This window comes from Lutra lutra, chromosome X, assembly GCF_902655055.1.
Source record: "Lutra lutra chromosome X, mLutLut1.2, whole genome shotgun sequence".
Lineage (NCBI taxonomy): Eukaryota > Metazoa > Chordata > Mammalia > Carnivora > Mustelidae > Lutra > Lutra lutra.
Window position 1 is genome coordinate 15,111,841 of NC_062296.1, and position 22,314 is coordinate 15,134,154.

Genomic DNA, 22,314 nt, shown 5'->3' on the forward strand with positions numbered 1-22,314 from the left:
TACATTATCAAATGCAATCCCGAATCAAAAATGCAATCCCTATCAAAATATCAATGGCAGGGGCGCCCGGGTGGCTCAGTGGGTTAAGCCTCTGCCTTCGGCTCAGGTCATGATCTCAGGGTCCTGGGATCGAGCCCTGCATCGGGCTCTCTGCTCAGCAGGGAGCCTGCTTCTCCCCTCTCTCTGCCTGCCTCTCTGCCTACGTGTGATCTCTCTCTCTCTATGTCAAATAAATAAATAAAATCTTTTTTAAAAATACCAACAGCATTTCTCACAGAGCTGGAAAAAACAATCCTAAAATTTGTATGGAACCACAAAAGACCCAAATAACCAAAGCAATCCTGAAAAAGAAAAGCAAAGCTGGAGGCATCACGATTCCGGACTTCCAAGTTACATTACAAAGCTGTAGTCATTGAGACAGTATGGTGCTGGCATACAGACACACAGATCAATGGAACAGAATAGAGAACCCAGAAATGGACCGTCAACTCCATGGTCAACTAATCCTCGACAAAGCAAGAAAGAATGTCCAATGGAGAAAAAGACAGTCTCTTCAACAAATGGTGTTGGGAAGACTGGACAGCAACCTGCAGAAGAATGAACCTGGACTGCTTTCTGACACCATACACAAAAATAGATTCCAAATGGATGAAAGATCTACATGTGAGACAGGCAACCATCAGACCCTAGAAGAGAACACAGGCAGCAAACTCTTTGCTCAGCCATAGCAACTTCTTACCAGGCATGTTGCTGGAGGCAAGGGAAACAAAAGCAAAAATGAACTATCAAGACTCATCCAGATGAAAAGCTTCTGTGCAGCAAAGGAAGCAAAACTAAAAGGCAGCCTGCAGAATGGCAGAAGATATTTGCAAATGGCATAGCTAATAAAGGGCAGGTATCCAAAATCTATAGAGTTCATCAAACTTATCCGAAAAACAAAAATCCAATTAAGAAATGGGCAGAAGACATGAACAGACATTTTTCCAAAGACATCCAGATGGCCAACAGACACATGAAAAAGTGCTCCACATCACTCATCATCAGAGAAATACAAATCAAAACCACAGTGAGATACCACCTCACACTGGTCAGAACGACTAAAATGAACAAGACAGGAAACAACAGATGCTGGCAAAGATGCAGAGAAAGGGGAACCCTCTTGCACTGTTGGTGGGAATGCAAGCTGATACAGCCACTCTGGAAAACCGTACGGAGGGTTCCCAAAAAAGTTAAAAATGGAACCACCCTACACCCCAGCAATTGTACTACTAGGTATTTACCCAAAGGATGCAAAAATACAGATTCAAAGGGGCACATGCACCCTGATGTTTATAGCAGCAAAGTCCACAATAGCCAAACTATGTAAAGAGCCCAGATGTCCATTGACAGATGAATGGATAAAGAAGATGTCATAGGTATATATACATATACATATATATAACTATAGTAGATAGATAGATAGATGTGATATGTATATATACACACATATAGAGAGATGTAGTATAGAAACACACACACACACACACTAAGCATGGACTATTGCACAGCCATCAAAAAGAATGAAATCTTGTCACATGCAACCATGAGGTTGGAGCTAAAGGGTATTACACTAAGCAAAATAAGTCACTCAGAGAAAGACAAATACCATATTATCTCACTCATATGTGGAATTTAAGAAACAAAAGAGATGAGCATAGGCGAAGGGAAGAAAAAGAGAGAGGGAAGCGGACAGTGAGGCTCTTAATGAGAGCAAACTGAGGGTTGTTGGAAGGAGGCGGGTGATGCATGGACCAGATGGGGATCAAGGAGGGCACTTGCTGTGTTGAGCACTGGGTGTTCTTCGTAAGGGATGAATCCATAAATCCTACTTCTGAAACCAATATTAAACTATATGGTAAGTAACCAGAATTTAAATAAAATTTTGGAGGAAAAAAAAAAGAGAATTTCTCTTAAAATGTGTCAGTGTTTTTCAGGCATCTTTCTTTTTTCTGCTCTGTGTGGAACCAGCTCATGTTTTGTCTTATCTGATTTCTCTCCTGCAAATGCACACCATATCTTTGTACAATCCTTTTGCAGGCTGGCCTCATTTAGTTTTTTTTATATCCTGCTCCTTTACCCTATGCATAGAATAGGCTAACTTCAGATCTATAAACTGAATAGCTCCATTTTTCAGACTGTATCTTTGCTTTCTTCCCCCACTCCATAATCTTATTACTTTTCTGACTTTGTTAAAGTCAGCCTTCCAACAATATGTCCCTTTAATTTCATCTAACAGAGATAGAAATATAAACAACCTATAAAATGGAAAGTACATTAGTGTCTTTTGAAGCATTACTGTATTTCATTTTTTAAATTTTTTTAAATTTTTTATTCCAAAATGATTATTCCTTGTAGTTTTCACCAATGGTACATTTCGCTTTCCATGTATAGTAATATACGCTTTGAGGTATTATTGCAGACATTAGTCAATGGCCAAAAGCAGGATTTTACAAATTTACCTTTATCTTGCTTCCGAAGTATGCACCCAAAAATGTTAATGGTACAGAAATTCCAAACCACAGCGCAAGGATACCTATCAGGGTACCAAAGGAGATGGCAGCCGATGACCTTTCCACCCAAAGAATCAGGTTCATAAAGAACAGGTCGATGAAGATGACACTAGGGAGAAAAAAAAATCAGGAAACAATATGCTTTCAGGAAAATGTTATAAATTATACTTGATGTGAATGTCGGGAAATTCTTTTGGTGGGAAGGATAGAATAAATGACAAGGCAAAACCCTGGAAGAATATTATGCCTCACTGTGGAAACCCAGCCATACCATGGAAAAACTCGATGTGTGGTATAGTGAAAACAAAGAACATGGATATACTAGAAACAGATTTTAGAATCCCAAAGGAAATGGGCTGTGAGCCTCAAGTCCAACAAGCGTTGACTTAACACAAGAGCTTTTCAATCAGTCACTCAAAATCAAGGGGTCAGCTGTGAATCTACTGGGTAAATCACCAGGCGAGCAATTGTCTCCCTGTGGGTTCCAGCCAACTTGGCCAAAGCTGCAGGTGAGTCTGGGTATGGATGTGGGTGTTTCTGAAAGCTTAAAAGATGAGGGTGAAGACGTGGACAGAGGCTAGATTGTGGAAGGCTTTGAACGCCGGGGTAAGGAACGTAGACTTTCTCCTGGCAGGACCAGGAGACAGCGGAAGGGGCTTTACATTCAAAGCTCTGGGGTACATAGCACAGCCTTCCAGGTAGATAAGTCTGCAGCCTGGTGAAGGTCAGACCTAAGAGAAGAGAACTACAGACAAGGAGACCAGATACAAAACAGTAAGAATCTGTATAACGTGGTGATGGTTAAAATGTAAATGAGTTATAAAAAAGTCATCAAGCACTGAGACTTTTGGTTAAAGATGACAGATTGAAATCACACATTTAGCTCTGCCCCTCCTCAAAACTCCAATAAATGATAGTAAAAGAACTTTAAAAGAGCATGAATACACAAGGATGGGGGATACAGGAGAAAAGACATTAGCAACAAATTTTGGAAAGCAGACAGCAGATGGACTAGTAGTAACTGAGTTAGTGGGAGGGAAGGAGTGGCTAAAACCAGGACTGGTTGAAAGTCAGCCTAAGATACTCACAGACCTGCAGATTCCCTTCCCCGTGCCTCAGAGCCGAAGACCTTCTTCCCGACCCCAGCAGAAGACTGGAGGGTCAAGCCTCCTAGAGGAGAACCCTGCAGCTCAGAAGAAAACTTTAGAAAGGAAAACCTATGATTGACATCCACAAAGAGATTGGAAGGGCCACTGCAACTGAGAAGCAAGATGACACGTTAAGGACTGGTGAGAAATAAAAGAGCTCTTTAGAATTAGAAATATGACAGGGGGGATGAAAACCTGAGTCAAAGGGTTAGAACATAAAGCTAATGATAATGTCTTAGAAGGCAGCATTAGAAGGAAGAGGAAGAGGAGGAGGAGGGGGAGAAGAAATGAAAACACCTTAAGTGCCCATTGAAACATGAGTGGAGGGGCGCCTGGGTGGCTCAATGGGTTAAAGCCTCTGCCTTCGGCTCGGGTCATGGTCCCACGGTCCTGGGATCGAGCCCCACATCGGGCTCTCTGCTCGGCGGGGAGCCTGCTTCCTCCTCTCTCTCTGCCTGCCTCTCTGCCTACTTGTGATCTCTGTCTGTCAAATAAATAAATAAAATCTTAAAAAAAAAGAATGAAAAGCACATATGCTTTTATTTTCTAGCAAAAACAAAAACAAAAAAACCCTCTCCAAATCCCACTGCACAAAAGAACTGATCTTGGCAAGTAGAAATTTATTATTCCAAACATATTTTTATGCTTCTATATCCAGATACCAATGCATGGACTAAGAAAATCTTATAGTGGGGGGCACCTGGGTGGCTCAGTGGGTTAAGCCGCTGCCTTTGGCTCGGTTCATGGTCCCACGGTCCTGGGATTGAGCCCCACATCGGGCTCTCTGCTCGGCGGGGAGCCTGCTTCCTCCTCTCTCTCTGCCTACCTCTCAGACTACTTGTGATCTCTGTCTGACAAATAAATAAAATATTTACAAAAAAAAAAGAAAGAAACATGAGTGGATAAAGAAGTTGTGGTATAGATAGATGATAGAGATAGAGACATTATTCAGCCTAAAACTCAAGGAAATCCTACCATTTGTGACAACATGGATGGACTCTGAAAACATTATGCTAACTGAAATAATTCAGAGAAAGATAAATACTGTATGATCTCATTTATATTAAAATCTAAAACAAAAACAAAGGCAAACCAAACTCAGGGCTCCTGGGTGGCTCAGTTGGTTTAGCGTCTAACTCTTGGTTTCAGCTGAGGTCCTGATCTCAGAGTCATGAGATGGAGCACCATGTCGGGCTGTGCACTCAGCAGGAGGTCTGCTTGGGATTCTCTCCCTCTCCCTCTACCCATACCCTGCTCGCTCTCTTTCTCTCTCAAATAAATAAATATTAAAAAAAAAAAAAAAGCAAACCAAACTCATAGAAAAAGAAATCAGACTTGTGGCTAACTGGGGCCAGGGTGGAGGGAGGAAGGTGGTCAAAAGGTACAAACTTCCAATGATAAACACCTTCAAGGGACGTAATGTACAACATGATGGCTTCCACTAACACCACTGTGTGATAGAGAGATAGAGAGATAGGGAAGTTGTTAAGAGTGTAAATCCTAAGATTATCATAAGGAGATAAGGAGAGTTTTTTTTCCTTTTTTCTTCTTTATTTGCCTTTTCTTGTAGCTCTATGAGATGATGGGTGTGAACCGAACCCATTGTGGTCATCATTACACAGTATATGTAAGTTGAACTATCACACTGTACACCTTGAACATATACAGTGATGGATGTCAATTACTTCTCAATAACAGGGGAGAAAAAAAGAAAAAAACCAAATAGGTCAAAAAGAAAGAAAAATTAGATGAACAACCCAGGCACATGAGAAATAGGAGTCACCTGAATAGACAGAGTTCTTCATGTCTTTTAGGGATATTAAGTACTTTGTCAATGTCAGACCGCTGATAAGAGAGAGAGCTGGGATTCTAACTCAGGTGGGTGTGATTCTTTACCAGCAAGCCATTTCCATGCCATGGTGTTCTGCCAAGGCCTCAATGGTGGGAACCCACCCCGCCAACCAGGTCTATCTTCCCCCAGACTTTTTGTCAAAGCACCAGCTAAGGCTCCGAGGTCTCCTGTTTAGGGAATCTCTGGTTAATTCTTTACTTGGAAATTCTCTCAAGGTCCATTCCAATTCTAGGATTTAATGCTGCCTTCCTATTTGCCATCTTTCTCCAATTTCTTAATCAGGATCATGTTCTTTTTATGTTTCTCATCTCTCATGATAAACCAACTTCAGCCATTTCTTCCTTCATGTCACTATTTCTGCTTCATCCTCCCCACTGTGTGTATGATCTCTTCCGCCGACTAAATCTACATCGGTAGATAACTCTACTGTGCTTTTGAGAGGCTCACGTGTGCTCCTGCCAGAGATGCATGTCATTTGGAGCCCTTTCAAATGACAACAAACCTTAGGTCTCATCACTTTCTGGCATCTTAATAAGGAATTCTGGTTTCCTATGATTTAACCATTCTTCTTCAAATGTTTCTTAATACCTTTCTGCTCTAATGAATTTGTTCAGCCACAATATTCCTCTGCCAAATTTCCCAGCCTTTGAGAGATTCATTTCAGCTGTTATCATTCCATGGCCAGAAAAATTACTTCTCACTTGACAAATCATAACCTCCCTTCTTATACATAAACTCAATTAACCCGTCTCAACAATTTCCCTTTTGAAAGTACACTCTAGAATGTTAATATGTGTTTAACAATTCTGTAACTGCCCTTCAGTTTCAAGTTTTTATATTCTAAATAGCTCTTCCTTTGTTGATCTCTATTTCTAGACCTTTTCATGGAATCTTAAACAGCAAAACTAAAAGGAAACTTAAGATGTCATCTGGGGTCATCTCCTACCTGAAACATTTATTCACATGCTCATCGAACATTTATTGAGTACATATGTGTTAGCCCCTGGCATTCAGAGGTAAATAAAAACCCTTGCTCTGAAAAGCTTAGTCTGGTGGGAGAGAGAGATAAATAAATTACAATACAACATGGGATATACTATAGCAAATGACAAAGACAGAGCAGTAGGAACACAGAAGAAAAGAGTGACCAAAAATACTTTATAGCTCACAAAACAATTTCACAATCCATTAGTTCATTTACTTCTCTAAACAACTCTGTGACACAGGCATTACCAAGCAAGGAAACAGACAATCAGGAAGGTTGTAGGACTTCTCCCAAAGTCATTTACCTAATACCGAGGGCCTGATCGTAAGTGCTGGAATTCAGGCTTGCTTCTTTCTAATTGTAAAGTTTGGGTACATGACCATCGAAGTAGGCTACCTTTTCCTTTTCCTACCTACCACTTTTGGGGTTACATGAAGGAAAATTATATGGTTGAAGAATCTTACTTTCTTCAATTTCTTTTTTTTTAAAAGATTTTATTTATTTATTTGATAGAGATCACAAGTAGGCAGAGAGGCACACACAGAGAGAGAGGAAGGGAAGCAGGCTCCCTGCTGAGCAGAGAGCCCGATGTGGGGCTCGAACCCAGGACCCTGGGATCATGACCCGAGCTGAAGGCAGAGGCTTTAACCCACTGAGCCACCCAGGTGCCCCCTTTCTTCAATTTCTTTTAGGGAATATCTACGTTCATTAGCCTGAATGCTTCTCCTTTTAAATTAAAGCCGTTTTGGGGGCACCTGGGTGGCTCAGTGGGTTAAAGCCTCTGCCTTCGGCTCAGGTCATGATCCCGGGGTCCTGGGATCGAGCCCCGCATTGGGCTCTCTGCTCAGCAGGGAGCCTGCTTCCCTTCCTCTCTCTCTCTGCCTGCCTTCTGCCTACTTGTGATCTCTGTCTGTCAAATAAATAAATAAAATCTTTAAAAAACATTAAAGCCGTTTTTATGGTGCCCATTTAAGGTGCCATATGAGCTACTCGCACACTGATCCATTGCGAGGCACTGAACTTCTTTCAAACTACTACAGTCTACGAAATGAGAACACCAGCACCTTAACGATTCTCTCGCTCTCACATACTTAAGAAAGCCCTCGAACCACTTGAGGGAAATATGTCCTTTGTATCATGCCTGGTTTATTGTTTTAAAATTGCATTCAGTTCTACCAACAGAACAAGGAAACCGAATCTGTTTTGCATTTTTAAATTATTCATTTGATTCGATCATACAGTAGGTATTTACTGAACACTTACTCCATATAAGGCACTTGATTACATGCTGTGAAAGATACAGAAATGATTAAGACATAGTAATCACCCTGGTGAGTTTTAGAATGCACAATGAGATAAGGCATATCACAAATAAGTCCAATCTAAGGAACACTGTGACAAGTGTTATAATAATGATAGTAGACGCGATATAATTCCAGAACATGGAAGTGGTGGCATATCAGCGGGGACATAAAAAAAGAACAGGAGGGGCACCTGGGTGGCTCAGGGGGTTAAGCCTCTCCCTTTGGCTCGGATCATGATCCCAGGGTCCTGGGATCAAGCTCCACATCGGGCTCTCTGCTTGGCAGGGAGCCTGCTTCCTCCCCTCTCTCTGCCTGCCTCTCTGCCTACTTGTGATCTCTCTCTGTCAAATAAATAAATAAATATCTTAAAAAAAAAAAGAGGAGTGCCTGGGTGGCTCAGTGGGTTGAAGCCTCTGCCTTTGGCTCGGGTCGTGGTCCCAGGGTCCTGGGATCGAGCCCCGCATCGGGCTCTCTGCTCTGCGGGGAGCCTGCTTCCTCCCCTCTCTCTCTGCCTGCCTCTCTGCCTACTTGTGATCTCTCTCTCTGTCAAATAAATAAGTAAAATCTTAAAAAAAAAAAACAGGAATCTGGCATTGGAGGATTGAAAAGAAGTGATTACAAAAAGAGGGAACAGCATGAGCAAAGGCATGACGGCAAAAGTCAAGAGTAGCTAACAACCACGGCTACCATTTGTTGAGTACTCAGTATCTGCTAGGCACTCTTTCAAATCCATCACACATCATCCCACTTAATCCTCACAGCAACCCTGAGGTAGATAACACCATGATCTGCATACTCCAGATGAGGAAAGCCAGGATTAGAGAGGTAAAACCACTTGCCCAACAACCCATGATTAGCAAATATTAGTTGAGGCTCTTTTTTGTCCAATTTAAAAGACAACAGCATAATGTGATCATTATAAATCTGTGTTGACGAGCATGCACAGTATTAAGATGTCATCTGTCTGGCAATAACAGCACAAGGAAGGAAGGAGGGAAAGGTGCTACATAGGAGCAAAGTTTCCGTATAATATTGAAATTAAATTAATCCAAACCAGACTGGGTAAATTGAGGCATTAATTGTAATCTGTAAGGTAACCACTAAGAAAATCATTCAAAAAAAATAGTAAGAAATGACAAGAGAATAAAAATAGTACAGTAGAAAAATATCTATTTTGGGCACCTGGGTGGCTCAGTGGGTTAAGCCGCTGCCTTCGGCTCAGGTCATGATCTCAGGGTCCTGGGATCAAGTCCCGCATCGGGCTCTCTGCTCAGCAGGAAGCCTGCTTTCCTCTCTCTCTCTCTGCTTGCCTCTCTGTCTACTTGTGATCTCTCTCTGTCAAATAAATAAATAAAATCTTTAAAAAAAAAAAAAAAAAAAAAGAAAAATATCTATTTAACGCAATAGAAGGCCAAGATCTCAAAGAAAGGCCCGAACCCCTATGTTCATTCAGCAATATTCACAACGTGCGCAGGGCCTGGTAACTAGAAGGAGGCAGAACTGGGAAATGAACTGCTGTGTGTGTGTAGAGTGTAGGCTTGGTGTGCATGGGAGAGTGCCTGCGGGTGTGCATGCACGTGCTCGGGTATGTGCGTGTATGTGTGTCTGTGTCTGTGTCTGTGTGTCTGACTCTAAAGCCTGTGCTTGTAGCTTCTATCAGTACCTCTCCCCTTTAATATACAGTTATGAGTTGTTGTTATTGTTGTTTATAATGAAATTATTTTAAAATTATCTAAAAATTAAAATAAAAATTTCTTTAAAATAATGAAATGATTTTTTTAAATTATAATGAAATTATTTAAAAATTTCTCTAAAAGGTGGGGCACCTGGGTGTGTCAGTCAGTTAAGCATCTCTCTTTTTTTTTATTTTAAGATTTTATTTATTTGACAGAGAGAGACAGCGAGAGAGGGAATACAAGCAGGGGGAGTGTGAGAGGGAGAAGAAGACTCCCCACTGAGCCGGGAGCCCGATGTGGGGCTCGACCCCAAGACTCTGGGATCATGACCTGAGCCAAAGGCAGACACTTAACAACTGAGCCACCCAGGCTCCCCAAGCATCTGAGTCTTGATATCAACTCAGGTCTTGATCTTAGGGCATGGAGCCTACTTAAAATAAAAATAATAAAAGTAACAAAATAAAAATAGAAATAGGTAACAAATGCATATGGTATACGATGCAAAACTTTTTTTAAAAAAGAGTGAAAAGTAAATCTGATACAAATAGTCTCCTTTACACTCCTGTCCCCCAGCCACCCAAAAACCCACCCAGGACACAACCACCATTATTTAAATTTGTTTTTCAATTTTTAATTTTTTTTTTTACTTTTACAAAACTATGGCTATAAACCTGAGCCCCATGATTATGGATTTCTGCTCAAATTTTTGAATTTTTCTCTGTAAGACATTCTTCAAAATGTTTTGAATCCCAATTTGCTCCCATAGAAAACATGATGAAAACAGCTCATAGTGCGTTGCAAATGCTAATGCTTTTCAGACATTAATTGTTTAATTTGGCTAATGAAGCTTAGTGATACGGTATATTCTAATTCTTTTACATCTATTTCAATGATGTAACTTCTTTTTGCAGTAAGATGGGACATCTGTGTGATGAAAAATGGGCCATTATTATTCATCTTGAGCCACGAAGCCAGAGATTTAGGGGCAATTTGTATTTATTTCCTCTATAGTGCCTAGCATAATGCCTTAAATATAATAAAAACAAAAACAAAACAAAGAAGACCGCAGTAAGTATGTTGAATGAGTAACTAAATAATGCAGAGAACAGTGAATGGCTTACTGACTGGCTCTAGCATGTAATATCCAGTATAATGACTTCTGCACAATGGCACTTCGTTGCCAAATTTATTCAGTTTTGGATTCATTTGAGGCTCAAACTGGAAGCAACAGATATCTGAAGTATTGTCAAGGACATCACTTTCTTACAGAAATGTAATAAAGCATTCACCTCAGAAAAGACCACCCATTCTTGTTCCCTTGAAAAGAGTTATAGGAAAAGCAGATGGCTCTATTCAAGGTGGGGGAGGGGAGGGGAGGGCACTGTCTGTATTTAAAACCAGTTAAAAATTCTGAGGTTCCCGTATTTGATGTGCAAACTTGTAACATTCAAGCCTTTCAATGATCTAATCTTTTTCCCTGGAGTTTTGAGAGAAACCAGCCACATGGAGATGAATGATTACGGGGCTACAGAACTCATCACTGTATTGCATGCCTTATTGTGTGACACGCAGTCACAGACCATTATTGAAGCATTTGCTCTCACTTTGTCACTATTCAGAATATAACGTAACCGAATCCACTATGTGTAACTTTCACTATTGGACGTCTTCTGCTATTGCGACATCCTCTCAGCATCGCGGATGTGGAGACTTCGTAACAAGTAGAAATTAACGTACCACGTGACAATTAAAATATAATAATCCACTACTTTCTCCTTAAAAAAAGCTATCCTTCCTAACAAATCAAGGAAAGAATATTAGAAGTGAAACGTGCTATAGACTGCATTGTGTTCCCCGCCCCCATTCATTTGTTGAAACCCTAATCCATAATGTAATGGTATTTGGAGGTGAGGCCTTTGGGAGGTGATGAAGCTTAGATGAGGTCATGACAGTAGGGTCTTCATGATGAGATCGGTGCCTTTATGAGAAGAGACACCAGAGTTCACCGTCTCTGCCTGCCATGTGAGGAAACACTGAGAAGGCAGTCATCTACAAGCCAGGAAGACAGCCCTCACCAGGACCCAACCCTGTTGGTGCCCTGATCTCTGACATCCGTGCCTCCAGAACTGAGAAATCAAATTTCTATTGTCTAAGCACCCCGCAACCCCCGTCTATGGTATTTTGTTATGGTAGCCCAGACTAACTAAGGAAATGAAACGCAGGAAATAAAAGGAAAGGAATGAAAGGAAATGAAAGTGCCGGTCACCCGGGGGGGGGGGGGGGGGGCTGGCTCAGCTGATGAAGTGTCTGCCTTCAGCTCAGGCCATGATCCCAGGGTCCTGAGATTGAGTCCCGGGTGGGGTTCTCTGCTCATCGGGTAGTCTGCTTCTCCCCCCTCCTCCCACTCATTCTCTCTCTCTCTCTCAAATAAATAAATAAGATATTTTTTTAAAAAGAATTCAACAAAATGTGAAAGAAAGAAAGAGAGGGAAGGAGGAAGGAAGGAAGGGAGAAAGAAAGAAAGAGGAAGGAAGGAAGAAACCCAAAGTGGGTCAGCACTTCATCAGTGAGGTTCTGTGGGAAGAGCCCTGGACAGGATGCCAGGAGGACTCTCAGTTATGTACAGCCTGGGCTCTGTCACTGACTTCCCGTGTGACCTCGAACACCTGCTCCCCAGCTTGGCCACCAGTCTCCCGTCTCTATAATCAGGGGGCGGAGGGAGCTACTAGCACCCACCCCGAGCAGCTGCGCCCACTCCCCCTGGGACAAGGACCCTACCTGAGAGCAGCAGTCACTACTGATACTGCAAGAACCAGGTGAGACAGGAAGAAAGGACCAGGGAAGCCAGTGACAAGGGGAGCAACAAAAGGTGGTATGTAACGCGAGCTATATACCGAGATGCGCATTTATGAACTCTGCTTCCAGACCAAATCTCAAACTCGAACACAGCGGCACCAAAGCCGTCCCTCTGTCCTAGAGGGTACGATGTACAAAAAGATGAAAGGAATGCAGATACCACAGAGAGAATGCCGGCGCTACAGAGAACACAGGGGTCTCTCATCTCCTGTCTACTCCTCATTACCACATACAGTGATTTTTTTCCAAGATGGAATCCAAGAAAGAGTGTAATTGTGTAGAGAAAAGAGAACGAGCAATACTAACCCAGGACATAAGAGTGCCGTCAGCAGAAAATTTGTCTTCCAGTTAACACCTTTAAGTGCTGAGGAAGGAAAAGACAACTTATTTAGCCCAATTACAACTACTTTATACCCAGTGCCCAATTACATTTTGGTAGGCCGGTTAAAATGCCCCATGCAATGTTTAAATGTTTTCTTTTATGGCCTTTTAATTTCTACATTTAACACACCAACTAACCGGAATGATAACAGTTACGATGCTTACTTTTATACATTCTGGCAGACACATATCCGGCAGGGGTTCCCAGGAGGACCCATAACACGACAGCACAGGTCATTAAGGCCCCTCGATTGGCAGGGGACAGAAAACCAAAGCAGGCTAGAACTAAAGGTACAAAAAAGAAATATCAAAGCAGTGACGGTGACAGTCTCAGAGCCACACAAGATTTTGTAATAAACTTAAGATCTGCTCATTAAGACCCATTATGTGTAACAGCACACAAGGAAATTCTGTGGTGTGAGTACTTAAATGACAGTGGGAACGACTGTTATTTACTTCGCTGATGACAATTTTTTTCTGAACGAAAAGGTGTGGTTTTTCAATACCGGGCAAATGAAGTCCGCTTCCAAGTGGGGTCTAGTCTTTAATCTCACTGTTGAAATCAAAATTAAACAAACTAACGCCCCGTTCCCTACTCCAGGATCACAACCTTAACGACAAATCATTTTTCCCCACAAAAATTTCCTTCTACTTCCTTTTATTCAAGATGAGGGATAAAAACAAAAAAATCAAGGTGAGACTCAGTCTCAAGAAAATATAACCTTAGGGGCACCTGGGTGGCTCAGTGGGTTAAGCCACTGCCTTCGGCTCAGGTCATGATCTCAGGGTCCTGGGATCGAGTCCCGCATCGGGCTCTCTGCTCAGCAGGAAGCCTGCTTCCCTCTCTCTCTCTCTCTGCCTGCCTCTCGGTCTACTTGTGATCTCTCTCTGTCAAATAAATAAATAAAATCTTTAAAAAAAAAAAAAGAAAAGAAAATATAACCTTAGGAGCTGAATTTTGAAATTATCATTGACATGTGAAACACTTAATAAGCCTTTTTTTTCTTTTTTTTTTTAAGATTTTATTTATTTACTTGACAGAGATTACAAGTAGGCAGAGAGGCAGGCAGAGAGAGAGAGAGAGAGAGAGAGAGGGAGGAAGCAGGCTCCCCGCTGAGCAGAGAGCCCGATGTAGGGCTTGATCCCAGGACCCTGGGATCATGACCTGAGCCGAAGGCAGAGGCTTTAACCCGCTGAGCCACCCAGGCGCCCCTCTTTTTTTCTTTTTAACAGCAGCTTTGTTTACAAAAATCACCACTCTGGCTATCAAAACCTGACAAGCTCCATATTCACTTTATAAATGAAGGCAGCCAGGGTTTGTCAGCTATTGTAAGACTACTCAAGAAGCCATTGCGTTTATACTTTTTTTTTTTTTTTTTGCCTTTATACATTTAAAGACCAGTGCCTAGGCTTCCCATAGCATTTCAAAATGCTAGTCGTTAGAGGCAGCTGGGTGGCTCAGTGGGTTAAGCCTCTGCCTTCAGCTCCTGTCCTGGTCTCAGGGTCCTGGGATCAAGCCCCACATCAGGCTCTCTGCTCAGCAGGGAGCCTGCTTCCTCCTGCCTCTCTGCCTACTTATGATTTCTGTCAAATAAACAAATAAAATATTTTTTAAAAATGCTAGTCATTAATTATGAATTCCCTTAGTCCATGTTAAATATGCTTCTGCCCACATGCCGATTTTCTTTCTTTCTTTCTCTTTAATTTGAGAGAGAGAATGAAGGGGAAAGAGAGCATGAGAAGGGGGGAGGGTCAGAGGGAGAAGCAGACTCTCCGCTGAGCAGAGAGCCCGATGCAGGACTCAACCCCAGGATTCCAGGATCATGACCTGAGCCAAAGGCAGTCGCCCAACCAACGGAGCCACCGAGGCCTCCAATACATGCTGATTTTCAAGAAAGCATTTATTTCTCAAAGCAAGGAATATGGGTATTGGATAGTACAATAAATTATTCAGAACTGAAGAAAGCCACGAAAGGTCCTTGACAAAGGAACGTATTCAGAGTCCTATCCTTAATTTGCAAAGATGGAAATATAAGTACCATAAAACACACATTTTCTTAAAACTTCAGGGTATCTTCAAAATCCTTTTGTGCACGTGGATCAAAATTTAACATACGTCAGCAGTTGACTAAGAATGTTTCAGGTGACACCAACTGATCTGAGTCTACTCACATAAGGTAATAAACATCATAATCAAAACTTGTGTTCCTTGCCCCAGGAAAGCTGACAGCAGCATTCTGTTCCTTGGAGGTCTGAATACATCCCCATGAACCAGCTTCCAACCGAAGTCCTCCTGGATGCCTTCCTGCATGTGAGAAAGTCTTTGGTAAATGCACACTGTGACCGAAAGTTACCGAAAATCTGAAAGTTACATGAAAATGAATTTTCCTCTAAAGACAGATTAATGGAAACCGGTAGCTCATTTTGGATACAGTGAGGTCTCTGGAAGGTAAGTGATCCTGCCATACAAGTAAGTTGCTCCCTTACTCTAAGGTTTGCACTGGGGGGGGGGGGCATTGTTCACCATATAAGGGCACACACCTGGCTTCATTTCATGAAGAAAGCAAAATCATTTAACACACAAAAGGAATTTAACCAATTTTATAGACATTGAAAATTCACCATACACAAAAGATGATAAGAGTCAAAACAGCATAAAGGAGATGAAAACTAAATTTAACCTAAATGATAGCATTTTGCAATGTTTGGTACATTTATCTCTTGCTCCAAATTTATGAAAACCTTAAATAATAATATTCTGCAAGTTCAGAAACATACAAAAAGGAATGGAACCAGAGTTGATAACAAATATTTCTCTAATTAGCTTACTTGTGCTTTTTAAAAATCTACACAACCCCATAATTTCTGATTTGGTCTAATAGGCAAAATGACTAGACATCGAAAATGTGCTGTATTCAAGGTATTATATACTCTAAGTACAAATATAACATTGACTACTGGGCATTTAGATATGTGCTGAATCAAGTATGTGCATTTTTACTCACAGAATTCATCTGATTATATCTGATAATATCTCTATGGAGCGTTCTTAATAGAATCATAGCCACCATCCCAGACAAGAAGAGAGCAATAACGAAGGAATTCATAATACTAGAAAATTTAAGGAAGAAAAAGAGAGAAGTTAGGTCTCAAGGTCCTTAAACAGTGAAGAGAAAATGTGTGTACGTATAAAAGAAAGACATGCAAATTATCGTTACAGTGATCAGCTTTCCAAGGTTAAACTTAGATCAAATGCTGAATGCATCAACATATTAAATGAACTTCAAGCTCTAGCATAAAAGGGCATTACAAATAAAGCAATAGAAGCAACACTATTCTTCAGGTGATTTTAGAAATTTTTTAAGAGTACACTCCCAGGGGCACCTGGGTGGCTCAGTGGGTTAAGCCTCTGCCTTCAGTTCAGGTCATGATCCCAGGGTCCTGGGATGGAGCCCCGCATCGGGCTCTCTGCTCAGCAGGGAGCCTGCTTCCCCCTCCCCCTCTGCCTGCCTCTCTGCCTACTCGTGATCCCTGTCTGTCAAATAAATAAATAAAATCTTTAAAAAAAAGAGTACAGGGACGCCTGGGTGGCTCAGTTGGTTAAGCGGCTGCCTTCGGCTCAGGTCATGATCCCAGCATCCTGGGATCGAGTCCCACATCGGGCTCCTTGCTCGGCGGGGAACCTGCTTCTCCCTCTGCCTCTGCCTACCACTCTGTCTGCCTGTGCTCATGCTCGCTCCCTCTCTCTCTCTCTCTTTCTAACAAATAAATAAATAAAGTCTTTTTAAAAAAATAAAAAAATAAAAAAAGAGTACATTCCCAAAAAGAAGCAAGGAGAAGTAAATAAGATCAATAACAGGAACTCAGTTCCTGAGCATGGAACTGAGAACGAAAGTTCAGGAATCAAGGTTGAACTAATGGCGGACCGACTTCTTCGCTGATAAACCAAGGTTGTAGTCTTTTTGTCATTCTATGAGCTTCAGGGTAATGACCCCATGGATGACTGACCTGCCAGCTCTTACTGTTACTAAAACTAAGACTTGAAAATTATCCCCAAATCACAACCAGTACGTCTGCCATCCCACCACCCAGCCAAACCCAGACACATCAACAGATTCCACCAGAATCTATGAAAAGACCAGCACTGTTTTAGAAAGATGCCAATAAGATGATGGATATCTACGACTGCCTAAGAGGGGGTGGTGGAGGGATGGGCAACACAGGTGAAGGAGGGCGGGTGGGGCAGGTTTCCAGTTCATGGAATGAGTAAGTCACAGGGATAGAAGGTGCAGCCTAGCGAATGTCCTGAATGGTATCGAAATGGCACTGTATGGGGACAGATTGTATAGGGAACATGGCAGAACGTGTAGACTTGTCCAATCACGATGTCTTACACCTGAAACTCATATAACATTGTGTGTCAACTAGACTTTTGGATATAAATAAATAAATAAGCCAGCCAGCCAGCCAGCCCTGAGGATGAAAGGTACAGCACAGGGAATATAGTCAATAATATTGTAATAACTGTATGTGGTGACAGATGGTAAGTACACCTATCACGGTAAGCATTTCGCAATGTACATGATCGTCAAATCGCCACGTTGTACACCTGAAAACTAATAATATCGTCCGGCAGCTATACTTCAATTAAAAAGTTTTAAAAAGATGACTGACTTCTAAAATGTCTGTTAAATGTCGAAAGTAAATTAGCTCATGACAGAAACTGAAGTACATTCCCTCATTACGCTATAAAGATCACTACTACTAGAGATTAGCCCCCACAGTGTATCCGGAGGCCCTTTGCTTTCACAGTCCCTTTGGAGAAACCATTCACCTAAATTTTATCTGAAGAGACTTCTGGGGGTATAAGAAAATGGGACCTGGACAGTTGCCCAAAGAAAAGACTCAGTGGAAAAGCTATGATATGATCATAATAATGAAGAAGAAAAGGAGGAGGGACAGCGGGAAGAGAAGAAGGAACAAATCTAGAAAAATAGGAGTGGGGGATGCTGTTCTCACTTTTTTTAAGATTTATTTATTTAGAAAGAGAGAGAGAGAGAATGCATGCAGGGGGTAGGGGCAGAGGGAGAAGGAGAGAGAGAATCTCCAGCAGACTCCCACTGAATATGGAGCCCAATGTGGGGCTCGATCTCACCACCCTGAGATCATGACCTGAGCTAAAACCAAGAGTCAGACACTTACCAACCACACCACCCAGGTGCCCCGCTATTGTCACTTCAAAGGCAATGTCAATATTAGGAAAATCATCACCTCAAAAGACCATACTCAGAATCACACCTTTCCTCACTTTCATTTTTACCTTTATAGTCTTCTTCCACCCCAAATTGAGCTAACACCCTACCCCTCCCTCAGGACTTTGCCACAGTCATGCCCGATCATCACGTTCTCAGCTGGTCTATCCCTCTGTCTCAGGTTGAAATTCTAACTCTGTGGCTTGGCCCTGTTGAAGATTCCTGAGGAATCAAGCACTTTCCCCAGAATCCACTAGAACGTGGTAAGCTTCATGGGAGCAGAAGCCTGCGTGCCTCACTCATACTGTCTCAGAGCCCAGCAGAGTGCCCGGCCGCCTAAGATAAACGAGGAAGAACTCCAGTGGAATGAGTGGCCCTTCGCTCACTTTTCCTCACACAGTCCTCTCCAATATCTGCCCTGCCGATAATAAAATAATAAATAATAAAGCTGCTCTTTCCCTTCAGCAGAAACATTCGTGTATTTAAGACACATCTTCCTTTCTTACTTTTTCTCTGTGTATGCAGAGGGGTGGGAGAGAGGAAGGAGTGGAGAAACTAGCCATAGAGAAGAAAAAACGTCACTCAAGATCATCTCTGGTAACAAAATAATTTTAAAAAATAGGGCTGCCTGAGTGGCTCGGTTGGTTAAGCAACCGACTCTTATTTCAACTCAGGTCATGATCTCAGGGTTGTGGGATCGAGCCCAGCGTCGGGCTCTGCGCTGGGCATGGAGATTCTTTGGGACTCTCTTTCCCTCTGCTCCCTCACCCTTAAAAAAAAATGTATCAATATATATATATATATATATATGTATGTATAGGGGCGCTGGGTGGCTCAGTCAGTTAAGCCTCTGACTCTTGATCTGGGCTCAGGTCATGATCTTGGGGTCCTGGGACTGAGCCCTGCATCAGGCCCCATGCTCAGTGGGGAGTCTGCCTGACGTTCTCTCTCTCCCTCTCCCTTTGCCCCTCCCCTTGCTCATGCTCTCTAAAATAAAATCTTTTATATGTATATATAATACAAATAAATACTTACATCTCCCTCCCTTAAACTATGTATTCTTTGTGTCATAAACTACTTACATAGGGGCACCTGGCTGGCTCAGCTGGAGCAGCATGAGATTTGATCTCAGGGTCATGAGTTCAAGCCCCACATTGGGAGTAGAGATTACCAAAAATAAATTAATTAATTAAAAAATAAAAATAAAAATAAAATCTTTAAAAAAAAATAAAAATAAATAAAAATAAAAATAAAGAACTTACCTAAACCACTGAATGTTGGTATGAGGCATGGACTCCAAAATATAATCCCATCTAGATGCCCACCTGATACTTCTGTTTTCCTAAAAAACAAAAATATATAATTACATGACCAAACTGTCACTGACCTTTTTCCTGGTTATAATCCTAAAACAGGCAGAAAGTTATTCTGCATGTACTTTCTCCATTTCTTTATCACTAAGTTCATGGAATAATGAGACGTAACCTGGCATTTTTATCTTATTTTTATTAACTGATATTCCTCTTCATTTCGGGAAGAGACTAGGAAGAAAGTAATTTTAGCTCACTGCTATTCCCCAGAAGTCGCAAACTTTAAAAAAAAAAAAAACAGACTGTCTAAGGGCTCCTGGATGGCTCAGTAGATTATGCGTCTGCCTTCACCTCAGGTCATGATCTCAGGGTTCTGGGACCGAGCCCTGAGTTGTGCTTCCCACTCAGCAGGGAGTCTTGCTTGTCCCTCTGCCCCTCCCCCTACTTGAGCACGTTCTCTCTCTCTCAAATAAATAAAAATTAAACAAAAATAAAACAGACTATTCATTAACTTAAGGTCATCTGTACATTCAATGTGGGGCTCGAACTCACAACCCTGAGATCAAGAGTCCCACGCTCTTCCAACTGAGCCAACCAGGCATCCCTACATTTTTTTTTCATCCCTACATTTTTATACATTGAGTATTTTGAGATGTAATGGCAACAAGTTTATAAAAAGATGTTTTGTTTTCAAATATTGTAATTTTCAACACTGAATAAACCACAAGAAAATACAATTACCAATCAAGCTGTTTCTGCTGATGTGTGATCAAACTCAAACAGTCAGTAGCTTTCTTACAAAATATCCCCAGTAGATGAAGATCTTAACTGGTAACCCCAATAAATGCTTACACCATTAATACAGAGTAATCACCCCTCAAATCAATAACATGCTCTCAGCAAAAGGAAAATGCTGGTACAAATTGATCAAGTAATGTCTGAAATTACTTATTTAAAATTGGGTATTTGTAAGGCAAAATCAGAGAGGGACAGAAACCATAAAAGATTCAACTCCAGGGGCGCCTGGGTGGCTCAGTGGGTTGAGCCGCTGCCTTCGGCTCAGGTCATGATCTCAGGGTCCTGGGATCGAGTCCCGCATCTGGCTCTCTGCTCAGCAGGGAGCCTGCTTCCCTCTCTCTCTCGGCCTGCCTCTCCATCTACTTGTGATCTCTCTCTGTCAAATAAATAAATAAAAATCTTTAAAAAAAAAAAAGACTCAACTCTAGGAAACAAACTGAGGGTTCATGGAGGGGAGAGGGGTGTGGGAATGGGGTAACCGGGTGACGGGCATTAAGGAGGACACGCGATATAATGAGCACTGGGGGTTATAGAAGACTGATGAATCACTGACCTCTACCTCTGAAACTAGTAGTACATTATATATTATTTACTTGAATTTAAGTTAAAAAAAAATAAAATACAGGTGCCTGGGTGGCTCAGTTGTTAAGCAGCTGCCTTCAGCTCAGGTCATGATTCCAGGGTCCGGGGATCAAGCCCCACATCCGGCTCCTTGCTGGATGGGAAGCCTGCTTCTTCCTCTCCCATTCCCCCTGCTTGTGTTCCCGCTCTCTATCTCTGTCTCTCTCTCTGTCAAATAAATAAATAAAACCTTTAAAATAAATAAAATAAAAATGGGTTTTTGTTAGGTGTTTTTTTCTGAAGTTTAGAGTTGGGAGTATGGAGAAACTCAATGTGCATTGCTTTTTTTTTTTTTTTTTTTTCACAAGTAGGCTCCAAGCCCAACATGGGGCTTGAACTCAACCTTGAGATCAAGAACTACATACTCTACTGACTGAGACAGCCAGGTGCCCCTAAGATGCCTTGCTTAAAAAAAAAAAAAAACCAAGGGGCACCTAACTGGTTTAGTTGGTAGAACATGCATGCAACTCCTGATCTCAGGGTTGTGAGTTCAAGCCCCAAACTGGGTGTGGAGACTACTTAAAAAAATAAAAATTTTTTAAAATCCAAATGATAGATTTTAATTGGGGTTTGGTTCAATGGTGGATTTTAGTTAAAAGCTGATGACTAGGAGATTGTGATTAACCAGTGACAAGGCAGGTTAACATCACATGCGACCTAATGTGCGATATCACTTCTGCCATGTAATCTCTGCCCAGAATGTGGCCTGAGCCTGTCCATAAAGAACCGTCAGACAGATTAATGATCATCCTGCAGGTTGCCAAGTCCTGACTCTATAAAAATTTCAAGGATGTGGAAGACAGTGGAAGACAGAGAAAGAACCAGTCTGGATTGGAGATCACAAACTAAACAACACACACTCCTGGATAGGATCTCAAACCACAAAGGGAAAAAGTGACATTTTTGGCCAACTGGTGACATTTGAATGGATGGATGTGGACCAGATGGGAATGAGATACCGATGCAGATTCCTGATTTGGAATCACTATGCTAGTGGTATGCTATGCTAGTAGGAAAGTGATCTTGTTTGGGAGAAAGACTCTGGAGTGTTTGGGGGTGTTGGAACACCTAGCTCTCCAAAGATTCAGAGAAAGACTAAGGCTAATGGACACACAAGGGTGAAGAATGCAGCAAAATGAGTAAAATGGTAACGATTGGGACATCTGATTAAAGGGACTACAGGAGTTCTTTGCATTGTTCTGACAATCTTTTCATAGGCTGAAACTGTTTCAAGATAAATCATTATTTAAAACCTATAAGGAGGGGTGCCTGGGTGGCTCAGTCAGTTAAACATCTGCCTTTGGCTCAGGTCATGATCTCAGGGTCCTGGGATCGAGTCCTGCATCAGGCTCCCTGCTCAGCGGGAATCCTGCTTCCCCTTCTCCCTCTGCCTGCTGCTCCCCCTGCTTGTGCGTGCTCTGTCAAATAAATAAATAAAATCTTTTTAATAAATAAATAAAACTTATAAGGAGGGGTGCCTGGGTGGCTCAGTCAGTTAAGCGTCCGCCTTTGGCTCGGGTCATGATTTTTAGGGTCCTAGGATCGAGCCTGGCATCAGGCTCCCTGTTCTGCGGGGGGCCTG

At 41.9% G+C, this 22,314-nt stretch overlaps 1 protein-coding gene across 5 annotated transcripts in view; it reads right to left on the minus strand.

Moving 5' to 3' along the window:
- Window positions 1-22,314, minus strand: part of LOC125091782 (transmembrane 9 superfamily member 2-like) — an 85,714-nt gene that overhangs the window by 18,272 nt on the left and 45,128 nt on the right. For 4 of the 5 annotated variants that reach the window (XM_047715762.1, XM_047715761.1, XM_047715760.1 and 1 more), the window contains 6 exons: window positions 19,266-19,345; window positions 15,757-15,862; window positions 14,924-15,056; window positions 12,917-13,036; window positions 12,677-12,734; window positions 2,499-2,658 (listed from right to left, as the gene is read on the minus strand). In XM_047715762.1, the coding sequence (XP_047571718.1) occupies window positions 2,499-2,658; window positions 12,677-12,734; window positions 12,917-13,036; window positions 14,924-15,056; window positions 15,757-15,862; window positions 19,266-19,345 (657 nt within the window). The remainder of the gene's footprint in view (window positions 1-2,498; window positions 2,659-12,676; window positions 12,735-12,916; window positions 13,037-14,923; window positions 15,057-15,756; window positions 15,863-19,265; window positions 19,346-22,314) is intronic. The other variant, XM_047715763.1, reaches the window with a different exon arrangement.